Here is a 24,598-nt window from a genome sequence, read left to right as displayed (position 1 = left end):
GGGCAGGGGGCTCCCGTCCCTCCAATTCTGATGTTTAGTCTTCTCCTACTTCCTCCCCACAACCTAACCAACTCCTAGGACTTGCGGTGATTCCCATGCTCTCTGACGGTACACAGGCCTGGATCACTCTGTGAAGTACACACATGGTACCGGGAAAGACACAGCATGGCCACCAGGATTGTGCCCTTCTGGAAACCCCGTCACCCCCAGCTGGCTCCTGCTAACTTCCATCTGCACTTCCTACAATGACCCTCCCCACTTCACTCCAACTTTGTGCAGGATGCTGAACTCCAGGGAAACCAAAGGGCGGCAGAGAGACAACTGCGTGACCAAAACAAGAGATTGTGCCATCGCTTGGGAATAAAGTGGCAAAGCAGCTGCAGGTAAGATTGTTGACTCCAAGGTTTTTCTTTCCCTTTTCTTTCTCTTTTCTTACTTTCTTTCCTCATTGAGGTCTACTATTCATTCGGCAAATGTTCAAAGTCTTGGTTCTCTAGGGCACAATGTGCCAAGTGATGCGTGTAAGGGAGGAGATCAACGCATTCCCCCTCTGTTTCCAAGGAGCTTGCATTTTGGGGAAGAAAAGAGAAGCAGAAACAAAATGACTTTCTCTGACTCTCCGTTTCTCTATGAATCAAAGGGTATTCATTGCCCACTTGGCCCTGGTACTAACTTCTTGGATCTCATCCTTCCCTCTTGCCACAGGTGCCGTCTCTATTGGTCCTGCTGCCCCTCCTCCCCCTTCAGATTTCAGGACAATTCTGGAACCAGCTCTCCCACCTGGCTAGGGTGAGACCATGAAGCTCCACCCGCAAACACCTGGGCTTTGATCTTTTGCAAAGGATAGGGGACAGTAAGAGAGCATCTAGAGACCCTAGAGAGACACGGGGCTGGCTAGAGAATGAGGATGGACAAAACTCACTTCACTTTGCACCCAGAAACAAAGACACTGCAAAGGAGCAAATTTAATAACTCCTTGTGTTTTATTGGAGATCGGCATGGGAGGAGCGGGAGAGGCAGTGAAAAGTAGAGAGAATGCTAGAAAACACACTCATCGAGTCTTCATTCAGCTCACATGCCATTCTTTTGACTTCCAACTTAGGGCTTTCCCCTCTGTCATTCTCCTAACCCCACTGTGACCCAGGGTTTGGAGGACTGGGGAGGGCAGCTGGAATGTTCCAAGAAGAGCCAGGAGGACGGAGAACTCTGGAAGGAAGTTGATTATTAATACCTGGTCGTAGGTGAATATTCCCCCAGCTGCCTCCTGGATACCGGTTAATATCCCCCCAGCTAGTACTTGGGTATTGATTATTGATACCCCAGATTCCCACAGGGTGTGGCATGGGCCTCATTCCCCATCCAGTTCCAGGACCTCCACCTCCCCAGGACACTCCTGGATTCAGGGTTCCCCAGGGGTGTCCAGGCAGAAGTGGCTGCCGAATCCTGTTAATAAAAGAGGGTGGGTATTGGACAAGGGTGTCTCTCTGGGCTCCCAGCACATTAGAATGAGGCGACCATCTAGACTTGGAGTCCTGGTAGAGGGGTGCAGCCTCAGGTATGGGGCTTGTGGATCGTGCAGAGGGCCCTGCAGGCAAAGGACTGCTGCCCAGAGGGAGGGCGACAGCACCAGAAAGGTAAGACCACTTTTCAGGCAGCACGTCCCCCACGTGGTCCTCAGCGGCAGCAGCCATCATCTGCCAAGGATCTTCAGAGGCCCAGGAATCCAGCGAGGGCAGCCCCTCAGTTGGGGGCCATCTCTGAGCCCCAGAACCACCTGCAGGTTGGAAGCCAGCTGATGGAGAAGCATTGGGCTTCAAAGGAACCCTTGTTAAATCATTTGGCCCAGGGTCCGGTTTGGGCTGAGGAAGTTCAGAGTTGGAGTGGCTGGGCAAGGAAGGTTGTTCAAGCAGAGGCAAGTTGGCACCCAGGTGTTGGAGAACTTTCTCCTCCACGGCACCAATGCTTCGGGCAAAGAAGCCTGAGGAAAAGGAAAGAGGAGGCAGCAAATGGACTGGATATTTTGTTCCAATGCCTGCCTTCCCTGATTCCCTGATGCTCTTTGCTCCAAGTCCCTTCATTTTCCCCAGGGACCCAAGGGACCCTCCTGCCTCTACCCCTTCCCTGAATCCCAGTTCCCCTGGGGCCCCAGTCTACCTGTGCAAAGGTTGAGCACAACCTCCATACCTGGGAGATGAAGACAGATCAGAAGAAGCAGACCCAGAGGAGCCCTGCTCCCCACCGTGCAGCCCTGCATCTTGCTCAGCTCTAACATCTCTCTCTGCCCCAAGACAGCCAGCCCTTTATCCTCTTGGTGGGGTGGGGGACAGCAGAAACAAGCTGAACCAGTGGTTGTGCAGATAAGTCTGTACATTCCACTCTCATTCCTAATTCAGGCTGTGGCAACAGGTGCCACTTGAATGTCCCAGGGAAGCTGGGTGTTTCCGTCCCTGGTTCCTTTCCTAAAGTTCCCCACCCCTTCCTGACCCAGGTGTCCTGGTTCACAGCTCGTCACTGATTGCCAGTCCTGCCCTGCCCTGGCTCCCTACACCAAGCATAGGAGGACCTTCGCCCTTGGGGTCCCAATCTCTTCATTGCTTTCTCAGCAATAGAAACACTCACTTCTCTTCACTTTCTCTTTGGGATCCTGATCATTCTCTTCCAGCACCCTTCATGCACCCCCATAGCTCCTTTACCTTGACCACAACCTATAGGAGTTCCGGAGTGCAGAAGTGCCCCCATTGAAGCGGCTGCTCCTAGATGAGACCTTGTATGTAAGGAAATAGACCTGGTTCCCATCCTTAATAGATGACGGTGTATTAATTTCCCACCACTGCTGTAATAAAAATAGTCACAAACTTAGTAGCTTACAACAATACAAGTTTATTATCTTACAGTTTTGAAGATCAGAAGTCCGACATAGTTCTCACTGGGTTAAAATCCCGAGTCACCAGGGTTGTGTTTCTTTCTAGAGGCTCTAGTGGAGAATCCATTTACTTGCGTTTTCCAGCTTCTAGAGGCCTAGAGGCCACCTGCCTTCCTTGGCAGTGGTCCCCTTCCTCCATGTTCAAAGCCAGAAACCAAGGATCTTCTTAGTTACATCACTCTGACCTTTTCTTCTTTTTCCCTCTTCCACATTTAAAGACCCTTATGATTACACGTTGACCCACCCAAACAATTCAGGATAATCTCTCTACTTTAAGGTCAGCTAACAACCTTAATTCCATCTGCAACCTTAATTTCCCTTCACTATGTAACCTAACATATTCACAGTTTCCAGGGATGATGTGGACATCTTTGGAGGTGATGGGGAGGACAGCATTCAGTCTACCACAGAGGGTCAAACGGGTCCACAGAATATAAGAAATACTGAGAGGGAGTAGATGTTCCCAACTAACAGCAGAGGAGGGTGTTTAAATGCTGTTGTCAAATGGCCATGAATTGATAATTTTTGAAGCTGAGTTGTGGGGGCACAGGGATTCATTAATTCTTTTGTCCACTCTTAAATATGTTGGGAATTTTTACAATAAAGAGTGTTTAAATGCCTTCATTTTTTTCTGTTGTTTCCAGGAGGTACCCAGACTAGGCGTCCCTGGTTACATGAAGTCTAAAATAAGCTGTTAGATTTTTCTTTTCCATCCTCATCCTCAGCGCCTGATCACTAGCTACTGGATGAGTGGGGAGCTCCTCTTTGGAACTGGCCAGTGGAGGGCAGCGGCCTTTTTGAATGACATCCACCACATTTACAAAAGCTTTTGACCTTGACCATACCACAGCCTAGAGGAGTCCTCACATCAGAGTCTGTATCCCTCCTGCATTTGTGGTGTGTGGAACCTCTAAGAGCCTTGATGCCTGTCATTGGCTGCAGTCCAGGGCCAGATGCTGGGCCAAGTGTGACTCACCAATGATGACAAAAACAGGACTATTCTGCAGCCCTTCTCTGTCTTCAGTCAACCCCGCAGGTTGGCTCAGCTGCCAGGTCATTTCTGATCAACAATAGCCCTAAAATTGGGACCAATTAACACCATCCAATAGGAAGGAATGGATTAGATCCTAGGGTAGGGATAAATTCCTTTGTAGTCAAGCAGAGGTTCTGAGAGGTGACCTGTGCTTTGGGGTGAGGCCCTTCCTAAAGGGACAAGCATAGCCCACTCTCCCCTTCTTGGGCTTTGAGAACTTCCTTGGCCACAGCCTCAGTCTCCAGAATGCAGTTGTCTGGCCCTCCCCACACTCTGCTTTCTCTCACCCATGGAGGCAACTCCCCTCCTCCACTATAGTGCTCTGCTCTCTCACCTCCCATAGAGCTCTCTCTAGAACTGCAGCAGAGGTGGCTAGAGTGTGGAGGTGGAGAGGACACTTGGCTCTGTTCTGCCATGGGCTGGGGCATTTTTATGTAGGCTAGTGAGTCACTATGCTTGGCGGCGCTCCTTGTCATGCTCCCATCCTCTCTTTTACTCTCTCCACCCCTAGTTCCCAGAACAACACCCACCTGGGCTCCCACTCAGTCACCAGGAATCTGATCTGGTTGTTGTATTCCAGCCTTCCCAAGGTCCCAAATGTCCCAGAAACCCAGGAAATCAATGCTCAGATTCCTAGAGAGGATGGCATCTAGTAAATGAGGCAAACTAATGGTAGAGAAGAAGGAGCCTGCATGGGGTGGGGAAGGGAAAAATTAGGGCCCCATACAGGGAGAGGGGAAGACCCCAGGTGAATGGGGAGTAGCGAGAGATTTCCTGGAGCAGTGAGAGAGGAAAGAAATGGGAGGAAGAATCTTGGAGACCAACCTCTGCTTTCAGTTCAACAAATATTTATTGTTTTCCTCCTTTGCGGGAGGAGCTATAAAGTAGAGAAATACTGTTCCAACTTATGAGTGAAAATGGGGGACATAGGGATCTCTAGAGGTATAGGAGAGCACCACGCAGGTCCTAAGAGGAGACCCAGCAAGCCAAGATGGCAAAAGTTTGCATCTAGTTCACACAGTTTATTGAATCATCTGTCCAGGGTTCAGAGAGAGCAGGGAAACTACTCTCGTGTCCGGGGGCACCCTGGTGTCTCCCTCACACAGGGAAGCATCTGAGCATTGAGGGAAGTGGCAGCCAGGAAGGGGGACTGAGAAGAGACCTTCTCAGGAATGTTGGGAACTCACAGAGGGTGTGGTGAGCTCTATAGCGGAGGGTGGAAGTGGAATTGGGAGTGTGAGAAACCCATGGCGTGTCATGGTGGTTGACCAGATGGCAAAGAAGGTCAGTGAAAAGTGGTCATTGCTTTCAGGCAACAGTTTGGACAATGCTTTATTTGACAAATAGGGAAAAGGGGAGATGACTTGTCCAGGAACCAGAGTTACTATGGGACATTTCAGGGGTTTCCCAGTCAAGAATCTGAATAGGTAGGGTTAGCTAATGGATTGTACCATCTCAAAGAAATGACAGAGGAAATTTTAGGGAATGGTTATCTGGCAGGGAGGGCACTGCAGTACAAGGCGAATCTAAGCAGGAGAGAATGAGGAAAGGAATTTGGAGTCTACAATTTGGGGAGATGAAGAAAAAAGAGGTGATAAGGGGAGTCTGCCATATTGGAGCAATGGAGGAAACAGATCAGCTGTCTTGGGAAGGAAGAGGGAAACTGAGCTAACGCCATACCTGGGCCTCTGGACTTCTCCCAAATGAGAGATGGTGTGTGTGTGTGTGTGTACATATATATGTCCACACATGCACTTATGCAAAAGCTCACTTATGGACTGTCAAGTGACTCTCCCTGGGGTAGGAAAACTTCAGGGTCAGCTAGCTGGGGCCCCAGAGGCTTTACTTGGGTCAGGATGTCCCGGATGGAGCGGCAGGGGAGCTTTCCGGAGCTGTTGGAGCCACAGGGCCTGGCACCAGCTGAAGGATCAGGTTGGGGAGAGCCATCAGGACCCCCACTCAATGTGGAGGAGGAGACAGAAATGCAACGGTGACCAGAAGAGCTGGACTTGCTACCACAAGGCTGAAGGATGATTTTGCCGCTGGCTTGGGAGCTGGAGGTGCCGCTGAAGGAGCCAGTGCCCGGTGGGGAACAGGGCCCCTGTGAAACACCACCACAGGGATGGAAGGATGAACTACTGGAGATGCTAGAACTGCTGTGGGCTCCAGAACTCGAGAGGGAGCAGGGCCCCTTAGAGCCAACTCCGCAGGGCTGGACCCCACCAGAGCCCACTGGCTGGAACACAATGGCTGAGGAAGCTCCCGACTGGTAGATGTTGGAACTAGAAGAGCTGTGGCTGGGGATGATGGGGTTGCTGGAGAAGTATTTGCCCTCCGAGATGGGGGGCCCAGCTGCAAAGGAAGGGACACCTGGAGAGCCTTTGACAGGGTTATCTTTGGTGAAGTAGCCCACAGGGTAGATTTTGCCCCCACTGTAGGTCATGCCTGGGACCAGATAACTGTCAGAAGAGCCACCCACCACTTCATAGCTGCCATAGGACTTGTCTACAGAGGTGATGGGGGGGCAGGGCTTGCCTAGAAGGCCACCACTGCTACAGGGGGCACCCTGAACCCCTCCAGGGCCGCCAGAGCCATGCTGCTCCACCACCACCACCACTGGCCTTTGACCTCCCGACACGGAATGGGAGCTGGAGATGTAGGAGCCAGAGTGGGAGACAACAGGCCCCCCACTGCAGGGAGAGTCAGAGACATCTGAACTACAGGGGTGTAAGTTAGAGTTGACCCTTTGGCCACTGCTGCTGGATATCCAAGAGCTTTGGGAAACAGATGAGCTCGAGCCGCCTCGAGACCGGGAAGAGCTTAATTGGGAAGAATCATCACTGGTTGGTAGAGCTGAATCAGATCCTGGTTGGGAGCTGCTGCTGCCCGACTGAGAGGAGATGGATCCGGAGGAGTAGCTGATCTGGGAATACCCTGTTCCTGGCTTAGATAACGAAGATCCTGAAGAACCACCCTGGGCGACACTGGAGCCACCAGAACCACTGGGGCCACCAGCAGAGCCACCAGCAGAGCCACTGGAACTGGAAATGGAGCTGCTGGAACTGCTGGAGCCACTGTGGCCGCTGAAGCTACTGGAACCACTCTTCCCAGTGAGACAGGGGTCTCCGGGGGAGGTGATACGCGCGTCCTTGCAGGGGTCTGAGAAGGTCCCGATGCTCTTAGCCAAGGTCCCTGGGGAAGAAGGAGTGGTTAGGAAGGGCCAGAGTGGCTTGGCTTCCTCCCTCAGCTTCCAAGCCCATCTCGGTCATCTGCTTCTGATTTCTCCCGAGAGGGCCTAGGGAGAGTCTGGGACGAAAGGGAAGGAGAACTGGCTGTTGTCTGTAAAGGAAAATGAGGTGGCAGAGGAAGGGCAGTTTCGGTGCTGGGAGGGGGCAGGGACAGAGAAAATGAGACTCCAAAGGAGGGGGTGTTAGAAGAGGAGAAGAAGGGACAGAGGAGTAGCAGGAGCTCATGGGCCCAAAAGGAAGGACCCCGAAGAGACAGAGCATGGGGGAGACGTCCTTGCGATGGGGCATACACTGTGTGGGGGGAAAATCCCAGGTGCGACTGAGGGGCCAAATGGAAGGAAGAGACAAGACAGGACAGTAACTGACCGGGGAGGAAAGGAAAAGTAGCAAAGGAGACTCTGAGAAAAGAAGAAGCCGGTGGCAGAGGGACTGAGGTAAGGGCGCGGGTCCTTGAGGACTAAGACCCGTCACCAGCCTCCTGGGAGAGTCCAGGCTTGGGTAGCGGGTGGGAGTTCTCTTCCCATTTAATGCTGCCCATGCCAGGAAAGCTGGGTGGGGGCCAGGATGTGGGGGCACACGGTCGCTTCAGAACCTGCTGGTACAGCGTGACAGGACACCGCACCCTGACCAGCCCCGCTGTCCTGGCCCAGCCCAGGGACAGGAGGGTGAAACCCGCCTCCGAGGCTCACGGCCATTATCAGCTTCCCCCTCTCCCCACCCAGCCATCGGCTGTGCCTGCCTGCCCCCGCCCCCCAGGCTCCTGCCTTTACATCCCTGGCAGATGCGGGACCACTTCTGTCCTTAACCAAAGCTTTGCTTCTAACCCCAGGCTCACCTCCCGCCCATTCTTCCTCCGCTCCCTGCCTCACGGCCTTCAGGTCCTAAGCAGTGTGCGGCGAGCTTCATGCCAGCAAGTTACTAAACCTCTCTGAGCGTTACTTTATACATTCGGAGAGGCCCAGTCTGTCTCCCAACAAGCTGTTTCTCCTCAGTCTGTGATGTCCCCATTCTCTCCTCAAAGAGAAGTTCTCTGTGGCCCCCTCCATACCAAACCCCAACTCTGCCCGCAGCCCCCCTCACCCGGCCGGTCACACTCATCACGGAGAATTCAAGCCACACAGCCCGCTCTCTTCCCTCTGGGCCCGTGGGCAGGATCTCCGCAAATACCTGTTGGCCCACAGCACAGCCCCGGTTTGGATCCCGGCTTTACTGCTTTCTCAGTCGTGATCCTGAGCCGGTTTCTTACCCTGGCCCAGCCTCCATGTCCTCCCCGGTACAGTGGAAATAACAAATCTCTCATACAGTTCTTCTAACGATCAGAAGTGCTAATGGAGAGTGCTAGAATAGTGTCCGGCACACAAAAAGCGCTCTATAGATGGTAACAATTAAAATTCCTGTTAAATATCCAGTCTTCATCTTCTACTGCTCTAATAATTGATAAGAGCAATAACAATGACAACCAACATCTATATAACCCTCTGGAATTTCCAAAGCACTTGTCACATACATTATTTAATTTGAGGCTCAGAGAGACTAGAGCTAGGTGTTATCATTAACCCGGTTTTAGAGTTCCAGAAACTGTGGCTCGGGAAGTTCAAGTAACCTGCCTGGAGTGACAAGGCAGTGAGGAGCAGCCCTCAGGCTCCAGAGCCCCTGCCCTTCCCCCTCGCCGGGGGCTCTCCTGGCTTCTCCCCCCACGGCAATTCCTCCCACCTCTGCGCACCCGCACTGCTGGATTCCTCGAGGCTTCTCTGACCTGGTATCTGCCTCCTTCCTCCCCACCTCTCCCCTCTTCCCTCCACTCCCGGGGCCCCCAGCCCCTTACCTGGCAGGAGGAGAGCGGCCAGCAGCAGGGCCAACGTTCCTCGCCCTCCCACACGCCCCGTCCGGGGTGCCCGCGAGGAGCCCATCTTGGACTGTGCAGCCTTCTGACTGACAGCAGCTCGTGGACACCCAGGGCCTTTATGCCAGGGCTGGACATTCTCTGGGCAGGAGTCACCGTGGGGAGGGGTGGGGAGGTGGAGGGCAGGTTCCCCGGGGCAACTTGGTGTGGCCGGGAGGAGCTGAAGTAATCGGGGCATCTGCCTACTCAGCGACAGAGGTGGCCTCTGTGTGGGGAACCCCTGACCACGGGGCCCTTAACGATTCCCGCCTTCCAGCCAGCTGAGCGGCCTACGCATGGCTCTTCCCTGCTTCACCTGGAACCGGGCCCTCTGCCCACTCAGGCAGCCGCTCTCACCACAGGCCCCAGTCACGGGCTCCTTCGCTGTCCTGCCCCCCCTGGGGTTGGCCTGTCTCATTCCCATCCTCCTTCCATGCACAGACGTGGACATTTCAACTTTCCCGTGCATAGCAAGGTACCTGCTCTGGCCTCCCACCCCTGCCACCTGGCTTCTCATCCACAGCCCCTGGGTCTGCCCCTTTCCTGGGGATCCATCACTCAGCCGCCACTTTTCTCCTGCAGATCAAAGGGTCTGCACTGCACCCCCAGAGCCCCCTGTTGTCACTGCCCAAGTTCATGCCTGCCACACACCTATCACGTGTTTCATCCATGAATGAGCCTTTTCCCTCTTACCAGCTGGGAATCTGCACTCCAGCTCCCTGACCTCTCCCTTCTGGGGGCTCCTGGGGTAGTCCGAGGGGCGCTAGGTGCCAGGGACTCAGCCTGGGGAGAGGCCTGGGCTGGGAACCCTGTCATAGCTGGGTCTGAGGTTACTCACAGGCCACTCGCGGCCCCTCCCCCACAGCTGGTGACCCTGACTCCAGTGGGTGTCAGAGCCAGAGGCTAATGAGGCTAATTGGGAAGGTGGTGGCCCTGCAGTCCATCAGCTGGCTCCCCGGCCTGGATGAGGGGGCAGGACACAGCCAGCTCTCGTCTGAGTGGGGTAAAGGAGGCCAGGCAGACTTCAGCGCCCCCGAAGGATGAAAGGCAGGACTGGCAGATCAGAGTCCTGACTTCAGCCAGGAGGGAGGCAGGTCCTCCTGCATCCCATTCCCTCCCTCCTGCTTTGGTCCTGGCCCCACCCCAGCCAATTAATTGCTCACTAGTATTGCCCAGAGTATCAGTATCGGAGGGAGAGGCCCGGGAGTCAGGTCAAGCTGCCTCTCCTCCTCCCCCACCCTGCTCCCCTCGTCCAGGCTTCCCATCGCCATACTTCCCCACAGAGGCAGCCTCTGCCGCAGCCCTTGGCTGCCCTCCCCCATTCCCTCTCCTTCCTGTTCTGCCTTTCCCTCCAGCTCAGTACTGCCCACGGGACTTTCTCTGATGATAGGAATGGTCCGCATCTACGCTGCCAAATACAGTAGCCACATGTGGCTAGTAAGCACTTGAAATGGGGCTAGTATGACCAACTTGAGGAACTGAATTTTTAATTTTACTTAATTTTCATGTAAATGTTAATAGCCATGTGCAGCTAGTGGCTACCATCGAGTCTAGCCGTTGAGTCCGCCAGCACTCAAATTGGGACTGGGAAGGAAGAGGGGCCGGGAGCTATGGCGGGAGGAGGTAATGGGACAGTGTTCCCTGAAGAGGGTTGATGCAGCGGGAGAAAAACACAAACACTAGCTTTAGAATCAGGCTGGCCTGGGCTCGAGTCCCAGCTAACTTCCTGGCTTCAGTCAAGTCTCCAAACTTTTCTGACCTTCAGCGTCCGCCTCTGTAAAATGGAGGTATTTTAAATCATGCCTACCTTACAGGGGAGTTGTGAGGATCAAACGGGAAATTATCAGAAAGATTAAATGGGACTGAGGGCCTAGCCCTCCTGCCACAGGCGCTCAGCAGATGGAGCCCCCCTCCCCCCGCCCGGCCCCAGAGGCCTGTCTGGGTCCTCCTGGGGGACGGCAAGCAGGACGGGCTCTCAGTGCCCCCAGCAGCCATCTCCCGGGCCGCTGGGCCAGCGCTGGTCTCCCGGAGGCGGAGGGGAGGCCGTCGGGCAGGGAGCAGGGAGGGGAGTGCCCGAGAGAAGAGGCACCGGGAGCCTGGTGGGCGGGGAGAAGGGGAGGAACTGCAAGGCCTGCGGAAGACTCTCCTCCAGCCCAAGCAGAGGTGGGAACGTCATTCCTCCCAGATGCTGTCAGACCTTGGCCTGGACAGCCAGCGCTGGAGGAGGCACAATCTCTCTCGGCCTCTCTCTAGACCTCCCCCCACACCCGAGGAAATCAGACTTAAAGCACGGGCCCTCCAAGGGCAGGAGACTGGGAGCCCGTGACCCACATTTATGAGAAGGCAGGTTGTGTCGGCTTCCGGCCGCCCGGCGCTGCTCGGGGCCGCGTGGGCCGCTGGTTCAGCTTGCGCGGCCCACGCCGTGCTCCCCACAACGTGCTCCGGAAGGCGCCACAAGGAGGAAGATGAACTGTCCTTGCCCTTGAGGCGCTGAAGTCCAGCTGGGAACAGACAGCCTAGAGAGAAGCCTAGCAGGGAGAAAAGAGTCTTCAGGATGTTCCCTGGGCCCTGGGGAATGATGGGAGCAGGCAGCCCAGACTCGGGGCCCTGGCGGCCCCGGAGGTGTGTTTAGAACAAGCGTCAGGCTTGGGAAGTATACACAGAGGAACAGCGGGCTGTTGGGACAGAGGAGTAGAAAGGCGACTTGGACCAGCATCATAGGTGATGTGTAGCAGCAGGCTCAGGGAGGGCTGCGGTCCGTGCAGCAGGATGCAGGGAACAGAGGGTTCTGAATGGGGGGGACAGCACGGTCAGAGAGCAGGCGTGGCGTAGAGGACCACGGTGTCCTGATGGCCGACTGCGGGCCACCTCCTGTCCCAGGTGCGCCCCTCGTGCTCTGGTGCTTAGGCCTCACGACAGCCCTACAGGGTAAGAGTTTTTTCTCCCCCGTTTCACAGATGAGGAAACTGAGTTCAAATTGGTTGCTCAAACCAGCTGGTAGGTTGCACAAGAGTTTGGAAAGGAAGCACCCAAGCCCGCTGGACTCCAGAGCCCATGTAGGTCCCATTTTCCAGCGGACACCAGGCCCTACATTAATGGCAGTGGTCCATGGACAGACCTCAGAGGTTCCTTAGACCCTGGAAGGGTGTGTGCAGAATTCCTTGTGTGTCATCAAAGTCTCAAAGTTGAGAGGTCCTAAGTGAGAAGGTCAACAGCACATGCTATCCCTCCCACTCAATCTTGTCTCCCCTGCTTTTTATCCAGGATAGGAGTTCTAGAACAAGTGTTCCATGCAGGGGTGTTTGATAGACCTAGGGCTTCCGCTTGAGAGAAGGAACAGGGGAGTGAAAACACAGGAGGAGGGGCGCCTGGGTGGCTCAGTCATTAAGCGGCTGCCTTCGGCTCTGGTCATGATCCCAGGGTCCTGGGATCAAGTCCCACATCGGGCTCCCTGCTCGGCGGGAAACCTGCTTCTCCCTCTCCCACTCCCCCTGCTTGTGTTCCCTCTCTCGCTGTGTCTCTCTCTGTCAAATAAATAAATAAAATCTTAAAAAAAGAAAGAAAGAAAGAAAGAAAGAAAGAAAGAAAGAAAGAAAGAAAGAAAGAAAGAAAGAAAGAAAGAAAAAGAAAGAAAACACAGGAAGAGAAGAAGCCCAAGAGAGGAGCTTGTTTTGTGGGGGCAGAGGGGAAGAGGCCGCTCTGCACCCCAGGACCTGAGGTGTCCTCCCTCCTCTGAGCCTCTCCGCTCTGCTCCAGCCAAAGGCACTTTCTTCTCCTGCTCTCCCTTCCTCCGTTGCACTTGCTCTACCTGTGGTGGGCTCCTCTCTCCAGCAGTCACGGTTCCCTGCACAAGGGGCAGGCTGACACCTGTGGCCTATTCCCAGGAGGGTCTCCCTGTTTCCCTGTAGTGGGGATGGGGGCCCCCGAGTCATCCACACTCTCCACCTGGTCGCTCTTGTGGCTGAGGACATGGGTCCAGGAAGGAGAGGGCGGATTTGTACATGGGACTTCCGACCCGGCCTGTGCCCTCAGCCCAGCTCTGCCCCTGGGACCCCTAACCTTCCCTCAGTTGTAGTCTCTCTTCTCCACCTGCCTCTGTGGTTTCTTCCCTGTGGGAGATGATCAAGCACAGAATCCACATTCCACGTGGCCTGACTCCTTTGCCCTCTGCTCAGATAGATTCGGCGGCACGTTGTGTGTGCGGTGCCCCCATAGCCATTGGCCCTGGACTGCGGGCTCCAGGACGGGTCACTGAATTCCGAGCACTTCCCGGTCGTAGGCTCTTGGTGATTCTTCCCCTCCTACCTTACTTACCCTGGAATGCTTCTCCTTCCTCTCTGCTCTTAGTGCCCTCCGCGCCTGCCAACCGCATCGTACGCGGCACACTCTAGGTGCCCGGTGGGATGCAACAGTGGCCAAGGCCTGGCCTCCAGGAGCACGCGGCCTGTCCCGGCAGAGAGAGCAGCAGGCACGTGAACTTGGCTCCGACACAAAATGACTCTCCCGGGCTCTCTCGTGGGCCCCTCTGTCCCACCCTCATTCCTCACGGGTGACTGTCTCCCCTGAGCCACTCTTCTCTCCACTGGATGATCTCTTTGCTCTGAGGGGTGCAGCACACCTCCAAGAACAAGGAGCAGAGCTCACGCGGCACCGTGACGAGGTCCGGGATGTCCCCCTGCACCCAGCAGGGACCTGAAACCTGGGGTGGAGCAGGACAGGGCTGGGCACTTTAAGAATCCCTTAGGTGATTCTTGTTGGGAATCTCACCCAAGATACCATGATGCCCTTAGCTAAGAATCACTGCTCTGGGGAACAGTCTACACCTCATCAAAATATATTCTGCTCCCTCAAAACCTATTCAGTGGTGTGGTCTATACTCTGCTCTACCTTTTCCTCCTCCATCAGCTCCCCAGTCCATCCACCCCTCCTCTAGGACTCCCCTCCTGGAATCTGGCCTGGTCAGCTTCCACTTCTGCGCTTCGCATGCCCCGTCCTCTCAGCAGCCTGCTGGTACCCTCCACGGGACCCAGGGCACCGCAGCTGGGACGCGGGAGTGAGGACTGGAGCCCGAGACAGGGGCATCTTCAGGCAGTGAGTCCTGAAGACGAAGAATTCAGCAGGTGGGGGCTCTGGCCACCAGGCTCTCTGCTCACCCTTCCTTCCCTTCCCCACTTCCTGCAAGCCGTAGGGAGTCAGCTGAGTGCCGGTCACGCTCCCTAGGCCCAAGACTGCTGGGTTCAAGTCACATCTGATTTGGCCACCACCTCTCTTGTCTTGTGAGGAGGTGACTGCAGGAGGTTGTGATTAGGTCACAGAGCAACAATAATATTTTTCCTCTTCTCTGTTCTGTGGAGTGAGTGCCAGGGAAACCAGCACTCATTGTCTGCTCATTATGCTCACCTTTAAAACAGTCATTCTTTCCACTGTAGCTATCAATGCTTTTTATTGTTATTGGTCCCCCAGAATTAGTGACCCAGCCTCCTCCCCAGCCCAGAGGACGGAGCCAGGGAGGGTGAAAGGGAAGGCCGGGGTACAGTCTGAAGGAGCTTTCGAGAGCGCCTGGAAGGGCCTGTACCAAGAGGGACTCCCAGGCCAGGTGTGGCTCTCAGAGCTGCTGGGCGTGGATCGCGTGGGCCCATCTTCTCTCCTTCTTCTGGCCGGGAGCTCCACTCGGGCAGGGAGCTTCTCCTGTGTCTGTCCCTGGCACCTGATGTATCACCCACACACACAGGTGGCCAGAAAAGACAGAGTCCTGTTGGAGAGGCCGGCATCCCCAGTCCAGCTCTGTTCTCCCGGATGCCCTTTAGTACTTGTCCTTCGGCGCTGCAGACACAAGTCCAGGGAGTTAAGGCGATGCCTAGCCCCGTGGCTGGGGCTTCCCCGGCAGCCCAGATGCTATGCCCTGCGCGCTGCGCCCAGCTGCTCTCTCCTCTTCCTGGGTGTTCCCATGACTCCCTCCCTCATTTCATTCACTTCTTGTCACCTGCCATCTCCTCCAAAGGCCCCCCTCTGTCTTCTATTTAAAATCGCTCCCCAGGGACGCCTGGGTGGCTCAGTCGGTTAAGCGTCTGCCTTCGGCTCAGGTCATGATCCCGGGGTCCTGGGATCGAGCCCCGCGTCGGGCTCCCCGTTGAATGCGGAGTCTGCTTCTCCCTCTCCCTCTGCCCCTCTCCCCACTCATGCTCATTCTCTCTCTCTCTGTCTTTCTCAAATCAATAAATAAAATCTTTTAAAAATATAGTAAAACAAAATAGCACCCTGACCCCACATATGGGCCACCATGCTCCATTTCCTTCCTCTGCCTGAATTTTCTTTCCTGTTTTTTTTTTTTTTAAGATTTTATGTATTTATTTGGCAGAGAGAGAGAGACAGAGCACATTAGCAGGGGGTGCGGCAGCCAGAGGGCGAAGCAGGCTCCCCGCTGAGCAAGGAGCCGGATGTGGGGGCTCGATCCCAGGACCCCCAGGATTATGACCTGAGGCGAATCTGCCTGAATTTTCTTCAGAGCATTTATCACAGCGGGACACCCGATTACACACTTCCTGTATACCTCGGTGTGTTGCTCCCTTCCCCCACTACAAGGTGAGCCCCCTGAGGGTAGGGCCCTCCTCTCTTTGACTCAACAATGAATCCACTGCCCGGAGCACTGCCCGGCTCATGGAAGGAACTCGGTACATAAGGAGAGAAAGAAGAAATAATGAGTATGTGAGCCACTTAACCAAGCAGCCTGTGCCCGAATTTTCCTGAGGGCCCCACAGCCTGCCTCATCTCACCTCATGTGCCTGACTCACCTTAGAGGGGTCACCTTGGCGACCAAGAGGGTACTAGTGAGGCCTGGCTGAGGCCTGGGCAGTGGATGACGTTAGAGGCAAAGAACAAGGAAGACTCTGGAGGGAAATATTTTGGAGGAGCCTCTAGACCACCCTCTGGTGGAAGAGCGTAGAATACCCAACACAAGGAATTAGGCTCGTAGCATTGGGTGGAAATTTAGAGATTATTAAAGAAATCCCCTCAAGTCACATCCCAAGGTCACACAGAGAATAGATAGCGGAGTAGGGACAAAGACTTGGGTCACAATCGGATGCTCTCACCACTATGCCATCCTGTCTTCCCCCATCACAGGAGTTGAGACAAAAGGAAGCCTAAGGATATTTGGGGATATGGAAGGGGGGGAGAGCTTGGAAGGTGGATTTGGTTTAATTCAACAAGTTTTTTGAGCCAGTGCCAGGCACCCAGTGGGCACTTAATTGAAGATCAGAGAAAGAAAATGTATAGCAAGAGAGCTTAAAATTACCAAAGCAAGTTTTCAAATGAATTTGAAACATGAAATTAGGAGAGGAGTTAGGTCTTCCCCTCCTCAGCACCTACCTCAGGGTGTGCCCCTCTGTGATTTAACTTCTATCACATTTTATTGCCATGATTTACATGTTTGTTTCCTCCCTGGACACAGAGCTCCTTGAGGGCAGGGAGGACTGACACTACTTCCTGGGATCGCCACCACAGCCTAGCACCCCACACAGTAAATGCTCAATAAATGATTGTTGTATGGGCAAATGGATGAACAAATGAGTGGTTGGAGTTTCCCTGCCGAGAGATCTTCAAAGAAGAGCAGACAAACATCTCTTCTGTCCAGTCCAAAGACATGATTGGCCTGCCCAAAGGCTGAGGGCTGTGCCTGATGCCTTCTCAAGTTAACTCAGCTTCTATAATTAGATTATACCATGATACAAGCTTAGGTTCTTTTCCTTCATTGGTCAAGCATTTATTTGACTACTTGCCGTGTCCAAGATACTGAGCTATTGTTCTCTAAATCTGTGATCCTATTCTATTATTTAATTCTCCGACTCCATGTTGACATAAGAAGCAACACTGTCCCTACCACATTCGCTCCTAGATGAGGTCAGCCAAAGTCGATGGGAAGGAAGCCGTATTGTCTAACCTGAACGGATAAGCTAGCACAGTGGGCTCCCCTGTGTTCATACTCCATACCCTTCAGTCCCACTCAGTTTCCTTCCCTGCTAATAAACATACCGTGTTTGGGTGTCAATACCTTCTGCCTATTAATAGCTATTAAAATCTCCAATTACCTCATGCCTCCCCCTTCTCTCTCCCACTCACCCACTTGTTGTGTCAAACTGGGAAGAACTGGTTTGGAGCCATGCCGTCCTGCACTGTCTTGATTTTGGCACTTGGGTGATGTCTTAGACAGATGAGTTACCTCTCTCAGAGTAGCTTCCTCATCTGTGAAATGGAGCTAATGATTTGCTTTATTAAACACCTTCTGGCCAAGGACTAGGAGGAGAAGTAAGGCATAAAACACAGCCAAGACACAGTTTCTGCCCTCAAGAACCTCATACTTTACAAGAGGAGGAACACATGAAAACCACAATAATGTTGTGCAAATTAAATAAGACAGCATGATGTAAAGAGCCCTAGAACTACTTGCCTGGGCCACACCAAGAACGCAGTTCCTTTCCCTCACTTTTTCTCTCCTCTAAGTATTCTTTTCTCTTTGTTTTCCCAATGAACTTCATCTCACTGGCTTGGGGGGTTGCTACAGGTCAGTTTGAGGGGTCCAGATTTCTTTCCTTCCCTCCCATACCTCCCTGCCACAGCACACCCAGGCATGTGTGTGAGCCTCCCCACCCCTGGGCACAATTCTATCAGAGGAGAATGACTTTTGATATAAGCTCCCAAGCCTGGCTTCCCTAATTTCCCCCCAACTCACTTGTCCAACAATATCCCCCACTTTTCCAGGTTATAAGCCCTTCACTCTAACCATTGCAGTCTACTCTCTGTTGCCCAAACTTGCCATTTATTTTTTTTAAGATTTTATTTATTTGAGAAGGAGAGTGAGAGAGAGAAAGAGAGAGAACGAGCAAACACACATGAGCGGGGGGTGGGGGGTGAGGGAGAGGGAGAAGCAGACTCCCCCCACTGAGCAAGGAGCCCCATGCAGGGCTACATCCCAGGACCCCAGGATTATGACCTGAGCCGAAGGCAGACGCTTAACCGACTGAGCCACCCAGGCGCCCCACAAACTTGCCATTTACTAGTGAATTCAGCCATTTATAAAACATGTATGCAATGGTTAATTTTATGTGTCAACTCGACTTTGCTAAGGGATGCCCAGATAGCTGGTAAAGCATTGTTTCTGGGTGCATCTGTGAGGTTGTTTCTTGGAAGAGATTAGCATTTGAATGGTGAACTGACGGAAGAAGCTTGCTGTCACCAGTGTGGGTGGGCATCATCCAACCTGTGAGGGCTGAATTGAACAAACAGGAAGAGGGTGAATTTGCTCTGTTTGAGCTGGGACATGCATGTTCTCCTGGCCTCAGACATCATTGGCACTCCTGGTTCTCAGGCCTTTTGACCAGGACTGGGACCTACACCATCTGCTCCCCTGGTTCTCAGGCCTTTGGAATTACTCCACAGGCCTGTCCTTGAGTATGGACACATGACATTACTCATGTCCTGGGTGTCCAGCTTGTAGATGGCAGACTGTGGGAATTCTCAGCCTCCACAATCTCAAGGGCCAATTCCTATAATAAACCTCCATATATGTTCTATTGGTTCTGTATCTCTGGAGAACCCTAATATAACCTCTTAAGGCACTGTATTCAGTGTCAGGGTTACACCGATGAATAAAGGCGTGGGAAACTATAGTGGTTAAAATCAGAGACATTGGCATAGGATAGACGGGAGTTGAAATCCCAGCCTTGCCATTTGTGTCTCCTTGTATGCGAGTCACTACCTCTCCGGATCCAAAACGGCCGTAAGGATAGGGTTAGTGTGCTAATTAGGCGAGAGGTTAATCTGGAGAGCGTTTGACAAGAGCGCCCACACAGCACACGCGCAGTCATAAGTAGCTTAGGTGCTTTGTAGTAAACCATACTTTGCGTCTTAGGCTGGGTTGCCCAGAAGTAGATCCTGAGACAAAGATTCAAGCAAAGGGGATATATTCTTTAAAAGGTGGTGGTGGGGGGGGGTAATGGAAGGAGACCAAGCAAAGTCTCAGGGAGGGCAACTGGGGCTCGGAGGACTAGAGTGTTGATACCCCCATATTTGTGGGTCATCTTTGAAGGGCTGGGGGCGCGGCGCGGTGCGGGAGCGAGGATGTGAGGGAGAACCATCTACAGGTGCTTCCAGCACTCCAGTGTCCCAGAAGTCCGAGGCACAGGCGGGGCTGCTGGGAGAGACAAAGCACCGAAATGGTGACGAGGTCCCAGAAGAAACGTTCGGGCCGCCTCTGCCCGCAAGAGGCTGGAGGCCAAGGAGAGGAGAACAGACGGAAAAAATCATTTCCCGTGCGAGTTTTGTTCCAGGCACCGCCGCGCCCGCACACCGCGGTGGCGCAGGGTGGGGGGTGCAGGTGAGAGGGGAGCTGCGTCACTGAAGAGGATGTCCGGCGGCTGTGGAGCAGAAGGCCTTCCCAGCGCGCCTGGGTGGCTCAGTCGTTAAGCGTCTGCCTTTGGCTCAGGTCATAATCCCGGAGTCCTGGGATCGAGCCCCGCGTTGGGCTCCCTGCTTGGCGGGAAGCCTGCTTCTCCCTCTCCTACTCCCCCTGCTTGTGTTCCCTCTCTCGCTGTGTCTCTCTGTCAAAAAAATAAATAAAAATCTTAAAAAAAACAAAAACAAAACAAAACAGAAGGCCTTCCCAGACAGCGCGAGCAGCAGGAGCCGGCGACACCCGCCCGCCCCCGCACCCGCCCTACGGGCGCAGAGGCAGGTTCTGCCCGGAGTGGGCGGTGGGCAGCTTAGCGCCTGCGCCTTCCCGGGAGCCCCACAGCCCCCTCACCGCGTCCGCCCCCTCCCGGCCGGACGCCCAGCCGCAGGGCGCCGGCCCTTCCTCCTGGAAGCCTGCCCTGACTACTGCAGCTCCCCGTGACTCGTTCTGAACTCACGGCGTTTATTGCCAAGGCTCTTTGGTGCTTACTCATGTAATTATTTAGGTACATGCATCCTTACTGTGTGTGACACTGTTATTTAACTTTTCATGCAAATCCTTTCTTCCCCAACTGAATGTTAAGCTTCCTGGGAACGGGAACTGTATGTTTTTTATTTTCTATATTCCCCCATGGCACCTGGCATTGATGGACATATTAAGGGAGTAAATTTCGTGAACTTAGTCCACTTCGGGGCCTGTTAAATTCTACTACAATTCTTATATGTTCTAGGATTATTTCTAAACTCTAAAATTAGGTTTGGTGGGGCACCTGGGTGGCTCAGTCGTTAAGCGTCTGCCTTTGGCTCAGGTCGTGATCCCAGAGTCCTGGGATCGAGCCCCGCCAAGGGCTCCCTGCTTGGCAGGAAGCCTGCTTCTCCCTCTCCCGCTCCCCCTGCTTGTGTTCCCTCTCTCACTGTGTCTCTGTCAAAAAAATAAAATCTTTTAAAAGAAAATGAAATTAGGTTTGGTTTGGTTTTCAGACTGATCACATACAGATTCTGATGGGATTGCCACATAAACAAATTGGGTCCTAAGTGGTGAACACTCAATTGCTTTTAACCCCTCTTCAGCCCCCATCTCAGTAAGCCACTTGATTGACCTTAGGCCACTGAGATCTCTGGGCTCCTGACTTTTGAACTTTCCTGCTCTAATATTCCCTTAAAGAATTTTTTAAAATTATGTATGCCTTACACATTTTTAAGTCAACAGCTAACATTTTTAATCATAAGTTTAAATATTGCAAAGAGTATACTTTCCAGGGAATTGTACATACTCATCTGTTAAAAGTCACATCACTCTTTCAAATGTAGCAGATGGAATTTAATATGCCATAACCTTTTTGTATCCACAATGCCTTTTTAATAAGTGAGCAAGCCCTTTAAACAATCAGCAAATTTAACTTATATTTCTGTTTAGTTTTTTTCATCCCACTCTCCCTACAGTTTTATCCTAATGAAATACATTTCCATTGTATCACTTTTTTTTGGTATTTTGTTGTATTTGGGGGACGTCCTTTTGTATATCTCCGTAACAAAAATATGTACATAAATTGAAATTTATTTCCTGTGACTATAAGACCCTAAGTGTTAAAAACACAGTGGTTTTATTATTACAAGACACAATTTGTCAAAACTATAAATATTGACGGTAATGATTAAACAGAAAAGTAAGTTCTTATTTAAGATGCATCTCTTAAGTGAGATGGAAAGGGCTGATCTGTTCCCCACTAACTTATTTGGCGACTCCAGGAAGAACACTCCGGTCCTGTTCAGGGTGAGCAAGAGAGCTGGGCCTTTCTCCATCTAGAGGGAGAAGTGCAGTTAGTGGAGGGAGGTGGAAAAGGAAAACACAGTACAGTTCTCAGGCAGGTTCATTTTAGGAAGGGATACATACACTTCTGGAAATTGATCCTTTAGAACTTAGTCCTGCCCACATGCCTTTAAGAAAGTTTTCATGTTCAGCCAGGAGTGTGCAAACCATAAGCTATTAAAAAGAGCCTTAATTTGGTTTCTCATTGTCCAAAATAGGGGTTCCAGAATGGGAGAAATGTGGGTCTGAATGTCCTTGTTACTCTGATAGTTACATTTCCAACTTCCTCCTGCTGAGCTCTACATCCTTATGCATATGGACAAGACAGGAACTCAGATTACTTCCAGATCTCTGTAGGTTTGTGCTCTGAGGAGGATATCTCAATATCCAAAGACCTAATTGTTGGCAAAGCAGCAGCCAAGATTCAAAATTAAGAAAACACAGATTTTATTTTTCCATTTCATGGAAGTACCATCATGGTCTCCTGATAGTTCCCAGCTGTAGGCCACCATGTGGCAGCAGAGAACACGGCGCCACCAGCCTGGCCTCAGGAGCCCCAGGGGTGGGGAAGAGGGAGGAGGTAGGAAGTAGAGGGGAGAGGACTGGACATGAGGTAGGGGTGTATGCTTTAGCTGTCAGAGAAAAAAGGAGAGGAAATGTGGGGCGGATCTCAAGAGTGGACAGAAAATATTGAGAATGACACTTTCAAAGCTCAGAATAAAATTGAAAGGAGGAGGAAGGAAATTGAGGCTGATGGGAGAACTGAAGAGGAATCAGAAGGGTACAGATGGGCTTGAGGGGCACTCCGCCTGGAGGCCCAAGATGCCTCTGGGGGAATCCCTTTATCTGTACTCTTCCCGGGGTGGGTCAAGGTCTGGGTCCTCTTGAGATCCATGGTCCACTTCAGGGGCAGGTGGCCAGGGGTTTTCTGGAGGCTGGGGTCCTGCTGGCCAGGGGTCATCAGGTCGGGGAGGTTGAGGGGGATCAGTTCTCGGGGGCTCAGGAGGCCAGACTCCAGATTCCGGCAGGTCTCTCCAGGGACGACTGGGGCCTGGAGGGGGAGGGTCCTCAAAGAGAGGGGGTGCCCCTGGCCAGGGATCACCAGGGATTGGGGGTCCCTGAGGCAATGTTGGGGAGCCCTCCTCCTCTCCAGCCTCTGTGGGTGGGGGTGGAGGGTGCTCTCCGCTGCCTGAGATGCCTGTGGAGGAAGGAGGAGAAAGGGAAAAGGTGGTGAGGGCCAGATCCCTCCTCCCCCAGCTACAGACTCCAGGAGCAGAGCCTCTCTGGGGTGGACCACAGCCTGAGCTGACACCACAAACAAACCTGAAAGGTAACTCTCAAAGAGCTCCCCACACATTTACAAAATACCCAAGTGATCTTAAAAATGACATAAAAACCTTGACTGGAATCATTAACTTGACCAACTTTAAACCGACAGGAGCTGACATAAGCTCCATCCAACCACGGTTGGGACTCCTACTGGCATGGCCTCTGTGCTGGTCTACACCTCCAAAGCCATCCACACCTTGGGCCCATGTGGCAGCCAGACCCCACCCTCTGCAAACACATCCACCCTCCACACAGTCCTCAGCTGTGATGAATACTCACCCACACACCTGGATTCTGATCTAAATTGCCACATGTACCTACTCTTGAACCAGCAAAAACATTGAGCTAAGATGCACTTTTCTGCATCACCTTCAACCTCTTAACTCTTCCACTCATGCGAAAACCCAGAATCTTCTGGAATCTCCTCCATCCCTATGCATCCAATTCACCCTTGCCTCACTTGACATTGCAACCCCGGCCTGTTCCCAGCTTACCTCCGGCATACAGGTAAAGGACCAGGATCCCCAGCAGCTTCCAGTTGAGCATCATGGCTGTCTCCTGGCCCCCAAAGTTGGGGGTGGGCTGAGTCTAGGTGCCTGGGAACCCCAAGAGGCTTTATAGGGGAGGAGTGAGAGGAGGTGTCCAACCTCTGGGGAGGGGTCAGCCCGGTGACACAAGGAATCCCATCAGAACCTAACTGGTCAAACCTGTTTGCAAGGCCATGGCTAATGCGTAACCTCTGACTGCGGCGTCCCTCATTTTGGGACCCAGCCACCCCAGCCCTATCAATGACCTAGACCTTGGTCGCGCCACCCGTGTTCACATCCTCCTCCACACGCACCCTGCAGGAATCAATACCCACCTGTCATCTCTATAATCACAAGGACTTCCACCTTTCATCCCTTGAAGCCACTGGAAGCCAAGGAATGGGAGCAAACCATGCGTGGGGAAGCAGTGTAATTACAGGGGCCAGGAGGCAGGACGCCGGGGCAGGACAGGGACAGGTGCTCCTTTTAAACACACAGGATGCAGCTAGAATGGCCTCAGCCAGTACCCCGAGCCTCCCCCTTGGGACTCGGTTTTGCCCTTGGAACTTCCACTCCCCTCAGGACTGGGCCCAACGTGGTGCTGCTTTCTAGCATGTGCCTCCGTCAGGCACCCAGGGGGCCTCCCAAGTGGTGACATCCAAAGAATTTCATCCAGGAGCCACCTGGGGTAATGGCAAGTGAGGAAGTATGAGGGCATCCTGATTCCTAAGCCCCACCCCAGAGCAGGTTCCAACAGTCACAGCCCAGCGGCTCAGGGGGAAGCCGCCTCCGCTTCCTGTCCATCTCCGTCTCTTCCTCCTCCCTCTGGGATCCTGCTCCGCGCTGGCTACTGCCCTGGTCCTTGGTGCCGGCTCTCTGTGCCCTCCCCACCCCCGTCCTTCAGACCTCAGCCCCAGTCTTGTCTAAATCTCTCAGAGACCCCCTGGAACCTCTTCCTCAGGAAGGCCTCCTCTGGTCTGGAGGTCTAGTGCGCCTCTCAGAAGTAATGCCTCCCAAACAGAACTCCCTTCCTCCCCAGGCTCTGCTCCACCCGGTCTGCTCCCTCTGTGGCTCACTTCGAAGCCTTCATCCTGCTCCTTTCCCCCCCCCCCCCCCCCCCCCCAAGGCAAGCCCAGTCCCTACCCCCACTCTGGAGCCCATCTCTCCCCAGCCTCCCCAGTACCCGCCTAACTGGTCCCCCCCTTCCCTCCCTCCCCCACCCACACCCCATCCTCCATAGCCAGCGAATCTAGCTCTTAAACATGTCAGCCTCACTGCGTGGCCGCTTCTGTCTGATAGGTACTCCAAGGGCTTTCTACTGACTTAGAATAAACCCCCCCCGCCACCGCCTCCCCCCCCCCCCCCACCACTGTGGCCCCTGAGCAAGGTCACTGGCTGGC

At 53.3% G+C, this 24,598-nt stretch overlaps 3 protein-coding genes across 3 annotated transcripts; all 3 read right to left on the bottom strand.

The window, feature by feature from the left end:
• Positions 1-1,124: 1,124 nt before the first annotated feature.
• CUNH6orf15 (chromosome unknown C6orf15 homolog) lies at positions 1,125-2,254 on the bottom strand. The gene is made up of 2 exons (XM_025890883.1): positions 2,185-2,254; positions 1,125-1,978 (listed from the first exon to the last, which is right to left on the bottom strand). Exons 1-2 carry the CDS (start codon positions 2,252-2,254, stop codon positions 1,125-1,127), a joined length of 924 nt encoding a protein of 307 aa, XP_025746668.1.
• A 3,473-nt stretch (positions 2,255-5,727) lies between these two features.
• Positions 5,728-9,114, bottom strand: CDSN (corneodesmosin). Its single transcript, XM_025891076.2, has 2 exons — positions 9,030-9,114; positions 5,728-7,148 (listed from the first exon to the last, which is right to left on the bottom strand). Exons 1-2 carry the CDS (start codon positions 9,112-9,114, stop codon positions 5,728-5,730), a joined length of 1,506 nt encoding a protein of 501 aa, XP_025746861.1.
• A 12,658-nt stretch (positions 9,115-21,772) lies between these two features.
• Positions 21,773-24,287, bottom strand: PSORS1C2 (psoriasis susceptibility 1 candidate 2). Its single transcript, XM_025891034.2, has 2 exons — positions 23,166-24,287; positions 21,773-22,540 (listed from the first exon to the last, which is right to left on the bottom strand). The coding sequence occupies exons 1-2, from the start codon at positions 23,218-23,220 to the stop codon at positions 22,185-22,187; spliced, it is 411 nt and encodes a 136-aa protein (XP_025746819.1). The 5' UTR covers positions 23,221-24,287; the 3' UTR covers positions 21,773-22,184.
• Positions 24,288-24,598: the final 311 nt, after the last annotated feature.

The sequence above is a fragment of the Callorhinus ursinus genome, unplaced genomic scaffold (assembly GCF_003265705.2).
Source record: "Callorhinus ursinus isolate GAN/ISIS: 27379988/994484 unplaced genomic scaffold, GSC_fseal_2.0 scaffold26, whole genome shotgun sequence".
Lineage (NCBI taxonomy): Eukaryota > Metazoa > Chordata > Mammalia > Carnivora > Otariidae > Callorhinus > Callorhinus ursinus.
Note: the sequence above shows the minus strand (reverse complement) of the source record. Positions and strands in the feature narration are given on the sequence as shown.